Consider the following 21,334-nt stretch of genomic DNA (forward strand, 5'->3'; position numbering starts at 1 on the left):
ACAAGTAACTTGGAGACCTGGTCAATAGGGAGTAGCAAGTGTGGGATAATTAACAAAATTACAAGCCAGCAAAACTTTTTTAAAAGGGTCAGTTCTCTTCTTTCTCAAAGAATGGGGAAATAGGCAATGAAAAAAAATTGCACTTATGTGCTGCACTTCTGTCAGTGCAGTGTTTCCAACTTTCCTGCAAATAAAATATAAGATGTACAATTGTGCAACATAAATACCAAATAATTAACCAGTTTCAACAGTCAGGTAAATCTACAAAAAGACACCTATGTCAAGGAACCAACTAGGGAACAGGCTATTTTGATCTAGTATTGTGCAATGAGATAGGATTAATTAGTAATCTTATAATAAAGGATCCTCTGCAGAAGAGTGATCTTGATAAGATAGAATTTTGTATTGAGTATGACAGTGATGTAGTTAAGTCTGACACGAGGGTCTTAAATTTAAACAAGGCTAATTATGTAGGTATGAGGGGCGAGTTGACTAAGGTAGATTGGGAAAATAGATTAAAAGATATGACGGTAGATAAGCAATGGTGAACATTTAAAGAAATAATTCATAATTCCCAACGAATATACATTCCCTTGAGGAATTAAAAACTCCACGGGAAAAGTGATCTAAGCATGGCTAACTAGAGAAGTTAAGGATAGTATCAGATTAAAAGAAGAGGCTTACAATATTGCCAAAAAGAGTAGTAAGCCTGAGGACTGGGCGGGTTTCAGCAAAGGACAACCAAGAAATTGATAAAGAGGGAGAAATATGAAAGTAAACTAGCAAGAAATATAAAAACAGATTGTAAGAGTTTCTACAAGTATATAAAAAGAAAGATTAGCAAAAATAAACATGGGTCCCTTAGAGGCTGAGGCAGGAGAAATTATAATTGGGAATAAGGAAATGGCAGAGACGTTAAACAAATATTTTGTATCTGTCTTTAGAACACTAAAAAAAATACTAGAAACAGTGGGGAACCTAGGGTCTAATGAGAGGGAGGAACTTAAAGTAATTAAGATTAGTAAAGAAAAAGTTTTAGAAAAATTCATGGGACTAAAAGCCGACAAATCCCCTGGACCTGATGGCTGACATCCTAGGGTTCTAAAAGAGGTGGCTGCAGAGATAGTGGATGCATTGGTTGTGATCTTCCAAAATTCCCTAGATTCAAGAACAGTCCCTGTGGATTGGAAGGTAGCAAATGTAACCCACTATTCAAGAAAGGAGGGAGAGAGAAAACAGGGAATTATAGGCCAGTTAGCTTGACATCAGTCGTAAGAAAAATTCTAGAATCTATTATTAAGGACATAGTAACAGGGTGCTTAGAAAATCATAAATATAATTAGACAGAGTCAACACAGTTTTATGAAAGGGAAATTGTGTTTGACAAATCTATTAGAGTTTTTTTTTTACAGTAAAACTAACAGTGTAGATAAGGGGGAGCCAGTGGATGTAGTATATTTGGATTTACGAAAGGCATTCGATAAGGTGCCAAATAAGAGGTTGCTACACAAGATTAGGGTTCATGGGATTGGGGGTAATATATTAGCATGAATTGAGTGTAATGTATCCAAGTTTGCTGATGATACAAAGCTAGGTGGGAAAATAAGCTGTGAGGAGGACACAGAGTCTGCAAAGGAACAAAGAGTGAGTGGGCAAGGTGGCGACACTTGGAGTATAATGTGGGAAGACGTGAGGTTATGCACTTTGGTAGGAAAAATAGAACTGAATTTTTTTAAATGGTGAGAAACTATTAAATGTTGGTGTTCAGAGGGATTTGGGTGTCCTTGTAAACATAACACAGAAAGTTAACATGCGGGTACAGCAAGCAATTAGGAAGGCAAATGGTATGTTGGCCTTTATTGCAAGGGAGTAAGGAAGTCTTGCTGCAATTGTACAGGGCTTGGATGAGACCACACCTGGAGTACTGTGCAGTTTCGGTCTCCTTACCTAAGGAAGAAAATACTTGCCTTAGAGGCGGTACAAAAAGGTTCACTAGATTGATTCCTGGGATAAGAGGGTTGTCCTATTAAGAAAGATCAAGTGGAATGGGCCTATCCTCTCTGGAGTTTAGAAGAATGAGAGGTGATCTCATTGAAACATATAAGATTCTAAGAGGGCTTAACAGGGTAGATGCTGAGAGGATGTTTCCCTTGGCTGGAAAGTCTAGAACTAGGGGACATAGTCTCAGGATAAGGGGGCGGACATTTAGGACTGAGACGAGGAGGAATTTCTTCACTCAGAGGGTCGTGAATATTTGGAACTCTCTGCCCTGGAAGACTGTGGATGTTCAGTCATTGAGTATATTCAAGGCTGAGATTGATAGATTTTTGTACTCTAAGGGAATCAAGGGATATGGGGATCGGGCGGGAAAGTGGAGTTGAAGTCAAAGATCAGTCATTATCTTATTGAATGGTGGAGCAGGCTCGGGGGGGCCATATAAGCATGGTACGGTAGCATAGTGGTTATGTTACTGGACTAATAATCCAGAGGCCTGGACTATTAATCCAGAGTTATGAGTTCAAATCCCACCACGGCAGCTGGGGAATTTAAATTCAATTAATTAAATTAAAAAATCTGGAATAAAAAGCTAGTATCAGTAATGGTGGCCATGAAACTACCGGATTGTCGTAAAAACCCATCTGGTTCACGAATGCCCTTTAGGGAAGGAAACCTGCCGTCCTTACCCGGTCTGGCCTATATGTGACTCCAGACCCACAGCAATGTGGTTGATTCTTAATCGCCCTCTGAAATGGCCTAGAAAGCCGCTCAGTTGTACAATCTCGCTACGGACTGCAGCGGTTCAAGAAGGTGGCTCCCCATCACCTTCTCAAGGGCAATTAGGGATGGGCAATAAATGCTGGCCTTGCCAGCGACGCCCACATCCCATGAACAAATAAAAAAAATTGGCCTACTCCTGCTCTTATGTTCTTATATTGGAGAACTTGCAACTCATATTACATCTTAATACCTTTAAAATACAACTTATCCATGTTAATGCATCCATTGTGCATATTGAGTCAGTCATCTGCATCATGACTGTCAAATGATTTGTCAATGTCAGATCATATTTCCTCATGGGTTAAGTGCTGAAGTCCAAATTTTTTCTTTTCTGATTGGTTATTTTTGAATTTATGCTGACACCTCATGCAGTACTACAGGAGCACTGCTAGGCCAGAGATGCTGTCCCCAGATGAGATGTGAAACTTAGGCCTATTTTCTGTTTTTAGTGATTCAGGTAGATGTAAAAGATCGCATGGTATTATTCAAAGTGCCCTGGTCAACTTTCCTCCTTCAGCCAACACCACTAAATGGTCATTCATCTCACTGCTGTTTGTGGAACCTTGCTGTGCATAAAATGGCTGCTGAATTTGCATATGTAACAGAGACTGCACTTCTTAGGAGGTGTCTTGAGAACCATGAGAACAGTCTATACAAATGCAAATTCTCTTGTTTCTTATTCAGCTTAAGAAAAATCATTCTCCCCATTTCAATTTTCTTCCCAATCATATTCTACTAAAAAAAAATTCAATCCAGTTAGATTCCAGCAAAAACAATTTCTCCAAGGTACAGCCATTTTAACAGTTCCTTTTGCCTACCACTATATACCTCCTAAAAATAAAAATTGTAATACATCACAAAAAAAGTACAATTCAGGAAAACAAAACATAAACTATCCATCTTCCAATCATTTTAACAACTGACACCCTCTGCCGTAATGCACGACTGGACACAACACCACTGGATCGCAAACATCCCCAATCCTGAGAACATCCTTCCCCCAATACTTCACAGCCCAGTTATCCAGCTAAACACCCAATGTTCTGACCCAAACAACCATCATATCATTCAGACAAGTCAACGTGTGTCAGACTCCATTAAATGCAGATGTACTGCGAGGACAATGCAACACAACCGAACAACAACTCCAAGAAGCCATCATGCCGTCCAAGGCCCTGCAATTTCCTTCTTCCCCTTCCTCTCACCCTGCCCTAAATCCCACTTCTCATTCCCAGCCTCAACCCTAACAAGTCTGCATCCTGTTCTAAACCAGCTCGCCAATTTTAAAGGCAGCCCTCAGTGTATTCTTGCTTCTAATAAAAGCTGTGTTTCTGCTGTGCTCCTTCCAGGTACAAATCTCCGACTTCTGAAAACTCACATCTTTAATTCTGGGCCTCCAGTTATCCGTCCCCAGACTTTTCCCCTTACCACCTTCCCTCTACCCTGGCCCCATACATGCCTCCGATCTCATTGCTCACTCCCTTCCCTTCTTTTTTGAAAAAGCAATTGACTGTTTAGTCTCAGTTTATGCTGTTAAGCAATAAGCACATTAAAAACATGCACAGGCTGTTAACTGTAAATGCAATTTTGCATAGGTAATCATATTTTAAAGTAATAGGATCATAAAAGGATAATTATACTGCTTATAAAGAAAATGAGGGGCTGTTAGCCAACTACTGAAGGAATGTTAATAAATAAATTGATATGGGAGCATACAAAATACAAATTACTAATTAAATCATTTTTAAGCTTCTGTTAATATTTTAAGATTATGTTTAAAAGTTTCCTCTGAGCAATACCATGAGAAATCAACTACCATCGACTAAAAAAGAGATAAGAACTACAGTCAACTTGATCAACTTTACTGGAATCTATATCTGTTGCCTACTTTTTTGGCAAGTTATTAGCAATGTTCAGTTTTCCTACATAATAAAATGCTTTACACTGAAAATATCCTTACCTTGTGAGGTTCATAATTCTTCAGTATATCTTCAAAATAAAAATCAATTACAACATAGTCCAGTTAGGCTGAGCAAATAAAACCCCTGCTCCTCTATCTAGAGTTTAAACAAATGAGTCTCCTCCCCTTAACCTTCAGCAATAAACCATATCACATTTTCAAATACTGGGTGTGCTCAGATAATGTTGGGAAAGCATGCAGTGAGCTTCACTTTGCACTTGGCATTGCTGTATCTGACCTGGAAACTGAGTGGCAAAAACAGAAAAATATTCAATTCACCAGCACTAACTATTCCAGCTTGAAGAGCTTCCAAACCCAAAAATAATCATTAAAGAAACCAGCACGTTTTTTTCCCCATCAATCTCCTCCCTTCCCACTCCCCTGAAGGAATGACTCAATGCTGGTGTACAGTTGCATGGATCCTGATCACCCTCTAGTACCTTGCCCAAGTGGATCACTCTATAACCCGAGTTATAATGCAGACTTTTGGAGATTAATACTCAGAACACTGGCAACATCAATATGAATAGCAAAAGAAAAATTGGGATAAAATCCAAAAACACCAATACTGGGTAAGAAATCAGCAACAGGGTAGATGACATTAATTAAATTTTGGAGACCGGTTTCCAGTATGCTGGGATTTACTCTGAATGACATCTGGACATTGGCTCCGACGCACTGTGTTATCCCAGCTTTGAAGACAGTAGCTTTTATATCTTCCATGGAAATTTGAGCAGAAACTGGCTCCAGAGATGCAGTTGGTTAGTTAGCACCAAAGAGCCAAATTATGGCAGATGGTGACCAAGGCTATCCTACAGCTTACAAATGTAAAGCAGAATTTGAGACTAAGTTCTTAGCATGAGAAATTTGATGGAATGACACAGTACACAATAGTATTGTCTCAAAAAGAGCAGTAGTGAGTCAAAGTAAAACTTTCACTTTCCAACTGGGGATTTGCTGGTTTAGGTCAGTGGTTCTCAAACTGTGGCGCACACACAGGGCAGAAGATCCTCCCTGATGATAGCTTTTTACCATCCCTCCAAGGCCATTAAAGATTTTCAAATGTCACAATGTTATGTACAAATCCATCTCTCAAAATGCAAGTGTTTAAGATCCTAAGCATGGTTCTCTCTTCACTTTGGGTCAGGGTTTGTTTCTTTTTTAAAAATTAATTCTCAGGATATGGGCGACACTGGCAAGACCGGCATTTATTGCCCATCCCTAGATGCCCTGAAGTTTGATGCAATGAGTGGCTTGCTAGGCCACTTCAGTTAAAAGTCTGTAGGCCAGACTGGTTAAGCAGGGCAGGTTTCCTTCCCTGACGTGAACCAGTTGAGATTTTACGATAATCCAATAGCTTCATGGTTACTAGCTTTTCTTTTCCAGTTATTTTTTTTAAAAACTGAATTGAAATTCTTAAACTGCCATGGTGGAATTTGAACTCGCTTAATCCAGGCCTCTGGATTACTAGTCAGTAACATAACCACTACACTACCGTATCCTGTCTCAGTACCTCTCTCCACATGACTTAGCCAGCATCAAGGCAAAAATTCCTCCCAACCACCCCCCAACAACAAATCTTTTAAAAGTGAACCTTGAATTGTGATCACATTACTCATGCCGGGCCTCATGGTTGATATCCCAAGCTGTGAGAATATTTTGTGGTCTGCATGAATCGCTGCTTTAGGGGAATTATGAGGGGAAAACAAAATACCACAAAAATTCCTTCCAGAGATAAATAATCAAGCACTTAAAGTTTTGATAAAACACACGTGGTGAGAACCTAGCAATTTGTTGGCAGGGAAGTTATTAATAGATTGCCACTTCATTTTGATTTCCTCGCAATTCTTTGTAATTCTGAAATGCCAATGTCAAATCAGAAAGCTTGCCTTTTTCTGCAAAGAGCTGCACTGCAGACAGATTTGGGAGCCAAACATAAAAATTAGGTAAGATTTCTACATGCCCCAAGGATGCAAGTCATTTAAATCCCATTTGTTACTAACACGACTATAATTTATGGATATTTTGCTTTATATTCCTCAGTTTCAGTAAACTGTGACTGCAAATATCCAGCTGTTTTAACAAAATTATAACATAGAATTACATAGAATGTACTGCACAGAAGCAGGCCATTCAGCCCAACAGGTCCATGCCAGTGTTTATGCTCCACCCACCCCTCTTCAACTAATCTTATCAGCACACCCTTCTAAAGGTCATTTGTGAACCAGTTAGGATTTTACGATAATCCAATAGCTTCGTGGTTATATGTGCATATCTCATTTTTTCATAGCATGCAGTGGGCAAAACTGGGTGGGTTTAAAAAAAGAAAATGAAAGTAGTGGAAAGTAACCATAAGGATAACAGCAACCAAAATCCATCTGCTTATTTCAGTTTTTTATATAAAATTATTTTGCTTACAAAAACCTTTTAGTCAGTGAACAAGACAGAACCCACCTGTTCTGTTCTTCTAGCTTAGCAAGAAGCTCCAAGTCGTCTGGAGTGAGCTGGGTCGGTGATCCTGGTGAAAGTGCTGGTGTGGAGAGTGTTGTCGATGAAGATGTAGTGTGCAGCGATGAAGCAGATGGGCTTGCCACCTGACTAGCCATTTGACTGACAGTGTGAGACACTGTGTTCTTCACCCATGAGAGAGTAGAACTCAACTTCTCTGCAACCTTGTCTGTCGCCACCTGATGAAGAAAGTTTACAATTACATTATAGAGTACACCATTTGCTTAATTAGTAATGGATCTTTTAAAGTACTGCTTTTCTTTGAATCTTCAAAGTTAGTTATGCTAGTAAAAATATTGGCTTCATAAACGATGCTTCCTGACTTTGCACCAAGTCTCTATTGCCCTACACTTTAAAGTAATTCTTCTATCTATATGCAAAATCTCACATCTGCACACTTCCTGTCAACCTTTTCCATTATATATTCCTATCTCCACATTTATAATGGAATCTGCCCATGTAAAACTTGACAGAATGGACCGGAATTTGCTGGAATGTTTGGCGGCGTAGGCCGTTAATCAGACATTTGCTCTCTCCGTCCATCTCACACTATATATATATGCCACAATTAGCTGGAACATCGATCCAGCTATGGCATAATATGGCTAATCAGGAACCATGTGCATTGTTAAACCAGTGACTTATCCCGGACACCAACCATATGGCACTATAAAATGCTGAGAACAGACGCCATAACTTAGATTGCAGCATGGTACTGGGAGGAATCACCTTAACCTTTAAAAAGTTAGTATCAGTTTAAAAAATTTGTAAAACACTGTAAAAAGTAATCTCCAGTATCTGCAGATATCCTTTTTCACAAATACTTCCCAGGAAGAGCTCAAAATCTTGGGTCGAGGACCTGCGTGCCTTCTTGGAAGAGGTGTGTGTCGGCGAGATCGGTTGCTAGGGTCTGCAAAGGTAAGGGCTCCCCAAAGTGTGAACCAGGTTCTGTGAAAGGAGGTGGCCAAATCGCTGAGTCAGTCATCCCGCGATCGGGTGACCAGTGCAGAAAAATATACAACCACCTGACCAGGGAAGGCAAGGTAAGCATTCTCAGGGGCTTCAAATCAGAATAGATGATCAAAAGTCTCTGCAATTGATTTTGAAGAATGGCTTGAGCTGGAAAGGAGTTGTCTTTCTAATTCAGTGTTTGTAGAGTTGGTGATGGTTAGGTGCTTTCAAGATGAGATCTGTTTGTATGCTCAAGGCAGAACTCAAAGGCAAGTAAGTCATAAATGTCTGTTGCAGTGAGAGAAAGCCTTTCCTTGAACAGCCAGTTGATGAATTTGACAGCTTCAGTATCTGCTGAAGAAAAGATTCCAATGCCTGAAAAGAAGCCTGTCAGATTGACACCTGTACCTCACACAAAGCAACCCACCTAACCTTTACTCTGTCTTCTCCTCACAGGGCAAATTGGAGCATAAAGCATGGGAGCACGCAGAGTGGAGAGGGAATCCCCTTCCTAGAAGAGGTGGTGCATCAAGAGGAAAGGACCATACAGCTGCAAGGACTCCACGGTGCTACGCCTTTGGGCCAGGTAGAGGTTGGCACCACGTGAGTTTCCCAGCCAGTTGCTCTGTCTCCTGGACAGCAATACACCCGAAGAGGGACGAGGGAGATTTTTAAAATTATGCATAGATTTAGTAGGCCAGATGTGGAAAAACTGTTTCCACCCCTGGCTCCAGGGTGAGAAGAGGAAATACTCATGTGGCACGTCCACACCATTTGGGTTGAACTGTCTTTTTCCACATTGTGCATTGAATGCAAAGCTCACTATGTAATCCGATGAATGAACATGCTGCACCATTGTAACCTTGTATATTTTCTACCCATAACTTCACAACGACCAGTGGACACGAGGGCAGAGGGGAATGAGGCGGAGACTGAGCGGGAGGAGGAACGGGGGGACCGGGAGGAGGACGAGGACACTGAGCACCCGGTGGGGGGGAGGGGGAAGTGGCATGGGCGCGCCTATCCCCATGCTCCACCATGAGGGTGCTGATGTGGTGTATACGTGTGACCGTAGCCACCTTCTTCGCACCCCACCATCCCCCCCCCCCACTCCAGTGAGCATCACCTCCTCATTTGAACACTTAATCATTAGTTTGACATTTAAAATTGCCGTTATTGCTGTTGTTCTTTGTTATTTTTGTAAAAAGTTATTTGACATCTTTTTGCTATTTCAAAATTGCTTAATACTGTTCAACAAATTTACATTCAAGGTGCAGCTACAGGAAAATGTTTGCACTATTTATAAAACTCTGCATTACTTTTTAATTGACTACCTACCAGCGTTACCACAGCTGGCCTTCTAATCCTCGGCTACCTTCTTTGTTGCACCTGCTGCATTGCTGCCCAATAATAATGCTGTATGTAGAGAGGAATGGACCTCGCCTTTTTTGTCTGCTGGTTTTAAGACAGTTCAATTTTCAGTGTTGTCTCGAGTTTTCCTGATGAGAGTTGACTGCTTTTTCTTTCCTCATCTGCTATTACATTGATGTTGTTTGTTGACTGTTCGTTATTACACTGAATTGAAGTTCAATTGTTTGTTTAAATCTTGCCTGCCCTTCTTTGTGTTTGTGTCACCACAGGGATCACTCCATGGAAAGAATGTTCCAGGCTTCCAGATCCACCTCCATTCTACTGCTGGAACTTTGGGGGAAAGGATGAGAGGGCGGGGGGGGGGGGTCGCTATTACTGTCCAAACACCTGAGCCACCAACTGCTCTCTGCCCGCTGCCACCATGCCTTCCTCCAGGAGGTAACCACCCATGGGCCCAGGGACATGCGGGTCGCTTCCACGACCATCTCATCTGCCAAATCAAGGGAAAATTGTGCAGTACGCAGCAGACCACTATAGTCTTTGCCACTTTATCAAGGGCAGACTGTAGGACACACCCCCCACACCCCATCTCCACATGGCCAGGCACCGGAAGCATACTTTATGCAGCCCGATGGTCTTTTCCACCACTTGCCGGGTCGTTGCATGTACACAGTTGTACCTTTCCTGTGCTGCGTTGGTCATGTGCAACGTGTCATCAGCCATGGCTTCAGTGAGTAGGCCTTGCCCCCCAGGATCCATCCACCTCCTTGTCCTTCCCTGCTGAATAAATCTTGGTTGGTGAGGTGGCAACGGACAAAGGCATTGTCAGTGCTTCTGCGATGCTCTGAGTTAAAATGTGGGATCCTCAGTTGGGCAACACAGACAATTAGCACATTTAGCAAGTGGTAGCCCTTCCTACTGATGAAAGGGACAGGTTCCTCAAATGAAGCTTTCAGCAGTACACGAGTCCCATTAATAGGCTCCTGAACCCGGGGGAAGCCAGCAATCCTGTGGAAATTGATGGACCTGTCTGTTTGCTGCACAGAGGCTATGTCATATTTAATGAAGTCAGATGCCCTGCAGAAGAGGGCATCTTTCACCTGTTTAGTGCAGTTCCTCACAGCTCCTTGGCTGGTGTTACAGAGGTCTCCAGTGCCTGACTGGAAGGAACCGGAACTGGAGAAATTGAGGGCTGTCATCACCTTGATTGCCACTGACAAGCCCCTGCGCAAGGTAGGCTGCTGCTTCGGCTCTTCATGGAGGATCTCACTGAGGTGGCCAATTGCTTCCTTTGTGAAGCATAGTCTGCGCACACAAAGCTCCTCCGACAGTGCTTTAAATTATATTAGGTCCTTGTACACTCCCTTCGGTGGAGGGGGAGGTAGTCGCGAGATCGGTTCAGTTTCCAGCCATGGTGCTTCAAGTAACGTGCCTGCTACCTCTGCTCCTCCTTCAGGTCGTCCATGATAATCAAAAACAGGAGACTGTCCAGTGGATAGCCAATTACAATGCAATTACAGTCCTTTGCCCCACGTTGCCATGCTGAGGACTGCACTCCTTCGAGGTGTCATCACCCTCACTGGTATTCAATGCTAAATACTGGTTTGAGAGTGCCACACACCCAGAAGATTCCTGCACTGCCTGCCTCTTCCTACTCTTTCGGGTGGCCGCCCACTTGCTACCCTGAAATCTCTGTGGCTGCAGGGTGACCACCTCCTGAAACGTACGATCCAGGAAACCTTCAGCCTCCCTTATGCTCTGCAATGACTCCAGACGCCCCTCAAGCTCAGAAACCCTCAGCTTTAACTCCAGCAACTGGAGGTATTTCCTGCGCATGTGGCCCTCCAGGACACATGAAGCATTTTGAAGTTCCCACATGGCGCAGGAATTGCAGGCAATGTGTCTCAGCTGCTTGTGCATTATATTTAGAAACCATTTTTCCCAAACTCCCTTTAGATACTCGATTATTATTAATTTACTTACTATTTACTTACCCCAATTAGCCTACCCTTTTATTCCAGGTCTCTGAGCTTCTCCTCTCTGTTCATTTAAAAATAGATCAGTCAAAATTAGAAGCTCGCATGTTGGAAAGCTGTACCCATGTCATACCACACTGATAATGTTCAGCTCAACAACAACTTGCATTTATGTAGTGCCTTTAACATAGTAAAACATCCCAAGGTGCTTCACAGCTCAAGAAACAAAACTGACCATTTTAAATGAACCCGCTATCCCCCACTCCACTGTCCTGTTAGTAGAAGCCTTCCTTCCACTCATTACTTTAGATCAATGTAAAATGGACGAAAAGTTACATTACATGAAGAAAAGATTGGGGTCATCTGTACAGAGTCCAAGAGCAAACTTGGTGAGTGAGAGAAAACATTTGGTCAAATGTTTACCAATTTTAATTTTGGGTTTGGTTACAATCAAAAACTGCAAATTAACATTTCCATTATGCATGTATAAATAGTCCTCAGTAATTAATTAAAAAGATTATGATTGAATCTGAACATTCAGGCAACTAACTGAAAATAAAGAACCTCATGTGGAGAGAAGGCAACAAAAGTAAAAAGATAGCAACTGTGAAACCAGATCCAGCTTAGCTAACATCTCGGTTTTATTTTTAGCCCATAAAAAGTTGGGAGAACTGTAAGTATTGGAGTTTATCAGTTTCTGTACCTAGGCTTTAATGCCACTTCATTACCTGCAAATAGAATCAATGAGGCAAATTCTGTCTACCACAAACGTTTTAAATCACAGCAATATCCTAATTAGTCTCCAACCAAAAACCAGGAAATCATTTTCAGAAACATTATATCGATAAATTGTAATGAAAAAAGGAATGTTAGTTTCCTACACCTACTACAACAATTAAATACAAAAGGGCACATGACCAAAATATATCAAAATGTTGTTTCTTTCATTTGTTATTTTCTTTGATCCAACAGATGTTGGTTGAAAGCATTCTGTCCCCCAGTTGCAGGCAAAACGCGAATGGATTTTTCAAACTGCATTTCATGCCATTTCCTCAGTAATTTTGAACATTAAGTTATATTCCATCTCTCATCTAGAAAGGTACCAAAAATTCCAATGAATTTACGTGAAACTTACGCTGGCTATAAATACAGGTTGAAGAGTTCATTTCCATATATACAAATCAACAATGTGCATTTATGTAGTGCCTATAACCTCGAAAAACGTCCTAACGTGCTTCAAGCTGTAATCTGAAAAAAAATCGATGCCAAACCAAAGAACGAGATATCAGGAGGAGTGACTAACATTTTGGTGAAAGAGGTGGGTTTTCAAGAGGGTCTTAAAGGAGGAGTTTGGTGGCAAGGCGGAGATGTTTCAGGAGGGAATTCCAGAGCATAGGGTCTAGACAACTGAAGGCACAGCCGCCAATTAGTAGGGTGAAGGGGGGGATGCAGAAAAGTCCACAGCAGGAGGAACAGTCTACTCTCAATCATCAGCAAAGTGATGGAAGGTGTCGTCGACAGTGCTATCAAGCGGCACTTACTCACCAATAACCTGCTCATCGATGCTCAGTTTGGGTTCCGCCAGGACCACTCGGCTCTAGACCTCATTACAGCCTTGGTCCAAACATGGACAAAAGAGCTGAATTCCAGAGGTGAGGTGAGAGTGACTGCCCTTGCTTGACATCAAGGCAGCATTTGACCGAGTGTGGCACCAAGGAGCCCTAGTAAAACTGAAGTCAATGGGAATCAGGGGGAAAACTCTCCAGTGGCTGGAGTCATACCGAGCACAAAGGAAGATGGTCGTGGTTGTTGGAGGCCAATCATCTCAGCACCTGGGCATTGCTGCAGGAGTTCGTCAGGGCAGTGTCCTAGACCCAACCATCTTCAGCTGCTTCATCAATGACCTTCCCTCCATCATAAGGTCAGAAATAGGGGTGTTCGCTGATGATTGCACAGTGATCAGTTCCATTCGCAACCCCTCAAATAAAGAAGCAGTCCGAGCCCGCATGCAGCAAGACCTGGACAACATCCAGGCTTGGGCTGATAAGTGGCAAGTAACATTCGTGCCAGATAAGTGCCAGGCAATGACCATCTCCAACAAGAGAGAGTCTAACCACCTCCCCTTGACATTCAACGGCATTACCATCGCCAAATCCCCCACCATCAACATCCTGGGGGTCACCATTGACCAGAAACTTAACTGGACCAGCCATATAAATACTGTGGCAATGAGAGCAGGTCAGAGGCTGGGTATTCTGCGGCGAGTGACTCACCTCCTGACTCCCCAAAGCCTTTCCACCATCTACAAGGCACAAGTCAGGAGTGTGATGGAATACTCTCCACTTGCTTGGATGAGTGCAGCTCCAACAACACTCAAGAAGCTCGACACCATCCAAGATAAAGCAGCCCGCTTGATTGGCACCCCATCCACCACCCTAAACATTCACTCCCTTCACCACCAGCGCACAGTGGCTGCAGTGTGTACCATCCACGGGATGCACTGCAGCAACTCACCAAGGCTTCTTCGACAGCACCTCCCAAACCCACGACCTCTACCACCTAGAAGGACAAGAGCAGCAGGCACATGGGAACACTACCACCTGCACGTTCCCCTCCAAGTCACACACCATCCCGACTTGGAAATATATCGCCGTTCCTTCATCGTCGCTGGGTCAAAATCCTGGAATTCCCTTCCTAACAGCACAGTGGGAGAACTGTCACCACACGGACTGCAGCGGTTCAAGAAGGCGGCTCACCACCACCTTCTCAAGGGCAATTAGGGATGGGCAATAAATGCCGGCCTCGCCAGCGACGCCCACATCCCATGAATGAATAAAAAAAGAACGCAGACATATTGGATGAGTAATGAACCAGAATTAGTTAATAATCCGACAGTAAGGGAGCATCTTGCAAATAGTGACTATAATGTGACTGAATTTGATATTAGCTTTGAGAGGAAGAAGGGAGGGTCAAAAAACAAAGTTTCAAATTTAAGTAAGGCAAACTTCAAAGGGATGAGAAATAAACTGACCACAGTAAACTGGGCTGAACTGTTAATGAGGATACTTACAAAGTGGGAAATATTCAAAGAAGTATTTGGTTCAATACAAAACTAGTACATACCCCTTAAAAGGTAAAGGCTTCAGTTGTACAGTTAAGCAACCATGGTCTACAAATGACAAAAGAGGCAGTTACAAGCCAAAAGAAAAGGCTTGCACAAATGCAAGAAAAAGTGGAAATCAAACAGACTGGAGAGCTATAAAAAGCAACAAAGGGATACAAAGAAAGTAAAGAGGGAATATGAAAACAAGTTGCAAGGGATATCAAAGCTAACAGTAAAAGTTTTTATAAATATATTAAAAGTTAGAGAATGGCTAAGGAGAATGTGGGCCCATTAAAGACAGATGCAGGCGAGACTCTAATGGATAACAAGAAAATGGCAGACTTATTCAACTCGTATTTAGTATCCGTTTTCACATAGGAAGAGGACAAAACACCAGAGATACAAGGGAACCTAACAAATAAGTCAAGTGGAGGAACTTAATGGATTTAACCTAAGTTTTTAAAATGGTAATGGAGAAAATAATGGGACTTAAGATAGACAAATCTCCAGGACCTGATGGGTTCAACTCTAGAGTATTAAAATAGGCGAGAAAATTGCAGATACACTGGTCGTAATTTTCCAAAACTGTCTAGATTCAGTAATTGTGCCTTTGGATTGGAAAATTGCAAATGTCATTCCATTATTTAAGGAGGGAGGGAGAGAGAGAGACTCTGCGAATTACACAGATTGACAACTCCTATGATGCACTAGTGCCTTGGAAGGTCTTGTCTAAAACTGGGGAGTGACTCAGGACTTACAAACAAGGTTGTGGCACACCCTGTGAAAGGTTAGTTTTACTATCAACCATAAAAAAAATTCTTGTGTTTTAGTAACCAGGAAGTACCAGAAAACCAGTCAAGCTGCATCCCAGTGTCATTAAACAACTAAGCCCTTACTTCCCTTGACATCCGGTGTTTTAATTCTGAAATTTTGTACCCTGTTGTCGTTAGTTTTCGGCCCTCCCTCCCCACCTCCCTGCTGCTGTGCCGCATTCCTCTGCTGACAGTACCACGTCAAACATCACAAATGCACTTCAGACCTCAAGGTACCAGTGAGCAATAGCAAGGGAAAAAAGCTGGTATTCCGTTAGTTTCATTGAAGATACACTAACACCGCCATTTAAACATCTAAATTCTACATCAATTTTAGTGACAGTGCAAAAAATTGTATATATTATTACCAGTATTATTAAAAGATGAACAGAAACACTGGACAATGTATTTTTGGAGCGATGACATTGAAAATGTCAATTCTGTGTGGCACAGTAAGAGATGTTTGCAAGTAGTCCAGAGCAAACCTAATCTATTAACAGCTGAAACTGGCACTTGGTGCCTTAAGTTAAATTGTACAACATTCCCTTAAGCTAAACACCCCATCTTGATAAGCACAAATATTGGCCAAACATACTTCAGCAGGCATTTTCATGATCAGGGCAACAGTCATAGAAGTCGGCTGAGTGCACTGGATACAGAAAAGGCTATGGGACCCGACATCATCCTGGCTGTAGTGCTGAAGACTTGTGCTCCAGAACTAGCTGCGCCACTAGCCAAGCTGTTCCAGTACAGCTACAACACTGGCATCTACCCTACAATGTGGAAAATTGCTCAGGTATGTCCTGTCCACAAAAAGCAGGACAAACCCAATCTGGCCAATCACCACCCCATCAGTCTACTCTCGATCATTAGCAAAGTGATAGCACTGTCGACTACACCTTCCATCAAGCAGCACTTACTCACCAATAACCTGCTCACTGATGCTCAGTTTGGGTTCCACCAGGACCACTCGACTCCAGACCTCATTACAGCCTTGGTCCAAACATGGCCAAAAGAGCTGAATTCTAGAGGTGAGGCGAGAGTGACTGCCCTTGACATCAAGGCAGCATTTGACCGAGTGTGGCACTAAGGAGCCCAAGTAAAATTGAAGTCAATGGGAATCAGGGGGAAAACTCTCCAGTGGCTGGAGTCATACCAAGCACAAAGGAAGATGGTCGTGGTTGTTGGAGGCCAATCATCTCAGCCCCAGGCATTGCTGCAGGCGTTCCTCAGGGCAGTGTCCTAGGCCCAACCATCTTCAGCTGCTTCATCAATGACATTCCCTCCATCATAAGGTCAGAAATGGGGACATTCGCTGATGATTGCACAGTGTTCAGTTCCATTCGCAACCCCTCAAATAATGAAGCAGTCCGAGCCCGCATGCAGCAAGACCTGGACAACACTGGGTTGATAAGTGGCAAGTAACATTCGTGCCAGATAAGTGCCAGGCAATGACCATCTCCAACAAGAGAGAGTCTAACCACCTCCCCTTGACATTCAACGGCATTACCATCGCCAAATCCCCCACCATCAACATCCTGGGGGTCACCATTGACCAGAAACTTAACTGGACCAGCCATATAAATACTGTGGCAATGAGAGCAGGTCAGAGGCTGGGTATTCTGCGGCGAGTGACTCACCTCCTGACTCCCCAAAGCCTTTCCACCATCTACAAGGCACAAGTCAGGAGTGTGATGGAATACGCTCCACTTGCCTGGATGAGTGCAGCTCCAACAACACTCAAGAAGCTCGACACCATCCAGAACAAAGCAGCCCGCTTGATTGGTATCCCATCCACCACCCTAAACATTCACGCCCTTCACCACCGGCACACAGTGGCTGCAGTGTGCACCATCCACAGGATGCACTGCAGCAACTCGCCAAGACTTCTTCGACAGCACCTCCCAAACCCGCGACCTCTACCACCTAGAAGGACAAGAGCAGCAGGTACATGGGAACAACACCACCTGCACGTTCCCCTCCAAGTCACACACCATCCTGGCTTGGAAATATATCGCCGTTCCTTCATCGTCGCTGGGTCAAAATCCTGGAACTCCCTTCCTAACAGCACTGTGGGAGAACCTTCACCAAACGGACTGCAGCGGTTCAAGATGTCGGCTCACCACCACCTTCTCAAGGGCAATTAGGGATGGGCAATAAATGCCGGCCTTGCCAGCGACGCCCACATCCCATGAACGAATTTTTTTTAAAGTCAAAGAAATAGTACAGGATGACTTGTAAACCGGCTCTGAAGCACTTTGAATACGACCTACACCATTCAATGCCAAAGCCAATGAGCCAAATTCTAATATTCAACTGCAACAAAACAGTATAAAAACCAGCATTCTTGTATAATTTCAGTCTCATGACCAACTACAATCCTTTCTGTTCTGAGACAAGTTTGTCTCTGACCTGGTCCTTCAGTGCTTATGGCTCTTGGATTTGACTTGGAACCCAATGGAAAGGCTCAGTCCTTCAATGAGGAAGCTGGGCAGTAAAAAAAAAAGCCACCCTTCTTTGAGGATGATCTCCACCCTTCGAATGCTGTTACTGTGTTTGGAAAAGCTCACTCAAGACGCATCTGTGGGAAGGCATTGGAGTAACAAATCATGACTGCTACAAAGACTCAAACAGGATCTGCAAAATTTGGAGCCCAAAACAAACACAGATAAAAGATGAGATTCAATTCAACAAGAACAGCTCAGTACTGGAGTAACACTGAAGCTGAGACATGAAACTAATTTGGTTCCAAAAGAACATGGAACAGAAGTTGTGCGGACTAACATAACAAACCATTTTTTTTCCCATTGGTTCAATAAGCAACATCAACTTGCAATTATAGAGCGCCTTTAGCGTCCCAAGGCTCTTCATCTGAATGCACGAGAGCGTAAACAGACAAAAATTGACACCAAGCCAAAGGAAGAGACATTAGGACAGGTCTCCAAACTCTTGGTCAAAGAGCTAGGTTTTAAGCTAAGTCTTAAAATAATAGGGCGATGGTAGTGGGCAACGCGTAAGAGGCCAGAGTTGGAAGAATGTAGAGTTCTCGGGTCAACTTTTTAAAAAAAAAAACAGGTCAGCTACCCTGAGACACCGATGCTAACAATAGGAGAATAAAAAACAAATATGATCACTGGTTGTGAGAGGAGACAATCACATGGCTGTCAAGCTGTCACATTTCAAATTACATTTTTTAAACCCATCAATATGGTTCTGCTACAGCAAGTCAGATCAATGTTCTTTTGGTATATTACTATTATTACAACTTCTAATTATTACTACAGGCACTACGACTACTACATACAAGAGACTTAATGACCAATTTGGAGGCTTCAAGCCTAAGGTTTTGAAACAGACAGCTCCCAGTATACACAGATTTCAGTGCAGCATAAAGACCGATGGTTTGCATTTTACGTAATTTTGTTTTGAGGTAAATTAACAAAGGTTGATATTTGCTATTTATTAATGCAATTGAAAAATTGACAGCAAGATTGACAGTCTACTTCAGTTATAATAAGACAGTTCATTTAAATAAGAGACATTTCGATTCATGGAGCACTGGCACCAGTACTGGGGAAAAAGGGAGCTGTTCCGTTGCGGCGTGCTCCACTTAAACCGGGCTGGTGAATTGAATAACTAGGGCTGTAGATAGGGCTTTAAACTAAAAAGGAGGGGGGAGGGGGCAGGTGAGGGGAAATTTAGAAATCTAATGAGAAAAGTCGCAGCACCAAGAGCAGTGTAATGATTTGGGTAAAGCCAAGCAGAGTGTGGCAGGAAGGGACAGAGAGCTTAACGGTAATAGTGCATCAGCAAATAAGGTCAGAGCAGGGAAAAATGGTAAAAAGTTAAAATTAAAGGCTCTTTCTCTGAATGCACGGAGCATTCGTAACAAGATAGATGAATTAGTTGCACAAAGAGAGATTAATGGGTTTGATCTAATAGCCATTACAGTGACATGGTTGCAAGGTCACCAAGGTTGGGAACTAAATATTCCAGGGTACTTGACGCTTCGAAAAGACAGGCAGAGTGGAAAAGGAGGTGTAGCCCTAGTAATAAAGGATCTTGGCTCGAAATCAGGATGTAGAATCAGTAAGGGTGGAGCTAAGAAATAACACGGGGCAGAAAACACTGGTGGGAGTATTTATAGGCCCCCTAATAGTAGCTATACCATTGGACAGAGTATTAATCAAGAAATAATAGGAGCTTGTAACAAAGGTAATGCAATAATCATGGGGGACTTTAATCTACATATAGACTGGGCAAATCAAATTGGCAAAGGTAGATTCTTAAACTTAAATAAAGCCAATTACCTCGGTACGAGGGGCGAGTTGGCCATGGTAGATTGGGAAATTAGATTAAAGGATATGATGGTAGATAAGCAATGGTGAGCATTTGAAGAAATATTTCAATATTCTCAATGAATATACATTCCATTGAGAAATAAAAACTCCACAGGAAAAGTGATTCATCCGTTGGTAATTAAAAAAGTTAAGGATATTATTAGATTAAAAGAAGAGGCCCATAATGTTGCCGAAAAGAGTAATAAGCCTGAGGATTGAGAGCGCTTTAGAAACCAAAGGATGACCAAAAAATTGATAGAGAGCAAATAGCATATGAAAGTAAACTAGCAAAAAATATAAAAATGGATTGTAAGAGCTTCCACAAGTATGTAAAAAGGAAGAGAGTAGCAAAAGTAAACGTGGGTCCCTTAGAGGCAGAGACAGGAGAAATTATAACGGGGAATAAGGAAATGGCAGAGACATTAAACAAATATTTTGTATCTGTCTTCACAGAAGAAGACCCAAAAAGCATACAAGAAATGGTGAGGAACCAAGGGGCTAATGAGAGTGAGGAACTTAAAGTAATTAACATCAGTAGAGAAAAAGTACAGGAGAAACTAATGGGACTAAAAGCCGACAAATCCGCTGGGTCTGAGGGCCTACATCCTAGAGTTCTAAAAGAGGTGGCATTGGTTGTGATCTTCCAAAATTCCCTAGATTCTAGAACGGTCCCAGCGGATTGGAAGGTAGCAAACGTAACCCTGTCATTCAAGAAATGAGGAACGAGAAAGCAGACCAGTTAGCCTGACATCAGTCATCCGGAAAATGCTGGAATCGATTAATAAGGGCATGGTAACAAGGCACTTAGAAAATCATAATATGATTAGGCAGAGTCAACATGGTTTTATGAAAGCTAAATCATGTTTGACAAATCTATTAGAGTTTTTTGAGGATGTAACTATCAGATTAGATAAAGGGGAACCAGTGGACGTAGTACATTTGGATTTTCCAAAGGCATTCAATAAGGTGCCACATAAAAGGTAAGGGCTCATGGAGTTGTGGGTAATTTATTAGCATGGATGGAGGATTGGTTAACAGACAAAAAACAGAGATTAGGGATAAACGGATCATTTTCAGGTTGGCAGGCTGTAACTAGTGGGGTGCCACAAGGATCGGTGCTTGGGCCTCAGCTATTTAAAATCTACGTTAATGACTTAGATGAAGGGACTGAGTGTAATGTATCCAAGTTTGCTGACGATACAAAGCTAGGTGGGAATGTAAGCTGTGAGGAGGACAAAAAGAGTCTGCAAAGGGATTTAGACAGGTTAAGTGAGTGAGCAAGAAGGTGGCAGATGGAGTATAATGTGGGGAAATGTGAGGTTATTCACTTTGGTGGGAAGAATAAACAGAATATTTTATAAACAATGAGAAACTATTAAATGTCGGTGTTCAGAGAGATTTCAGTGTACTCCTACAAGAAACTCAGAAAGCTGGCATGCAGGTACAACAAGCAATTAGGAAGGCAAATGGCATGTTGGCCTTTATTGCAAGGGGGTTGCAGTACAAGAGTCTTACCACAATTGTACAGGGCTTTG

At 42.4% G+C, this 21,334-nt stretch overlaps 1 protein-coding gene across 5 annotated transcripts in view; it reads right to left on the reverse strand.

Moving 5' to 3' along the window:
• The window catches only part of evi5a (ecotropic viral integration site 5a), a 226,958-nt gene that overhangs the window by 176,581 nt on the left and 29,043 nt on the right, over nt 1-21,334 (reverse strand). For 4 of the 5 annotated variants that reach the window (XM_067989928.1, XM_067989927.1, XM_067989925.1 and 1 more), the window contains exon 2: nt 7,193-7,425. In XM_067989928.1, coding sequence (XP_067846029.1) covers nt 7,193-7,344 — 152 coding nt within the window. In that variant the 5' untranslated portion in view covers nt 7,345-7,425. Of the gene's footprint in view, nt 1-4,738; nt 4,768-7,192; nt 7,426-21,334 lie in introns of those variants that run through there. The other variant, XM_067989926.1, reaches the window with a different exon arrangement.

Source organism: Heptranchias perlo, chromosome 9 (assembly GCF_035084215.1).
Source record: "Heptranchias perlo isolate sHepPer1 chromosome 9, sHepPer1.hap1, whole genome shotgun sequence".
In the NCBI taxonomy this organism is placed as follows: domain Eukaryota; kingdom Metazoa; phylum Chordata; class Chondrichthyes; order Hexanchiformes; family Hexanchidae; genus Heptranchias; species Heptranchias perlo.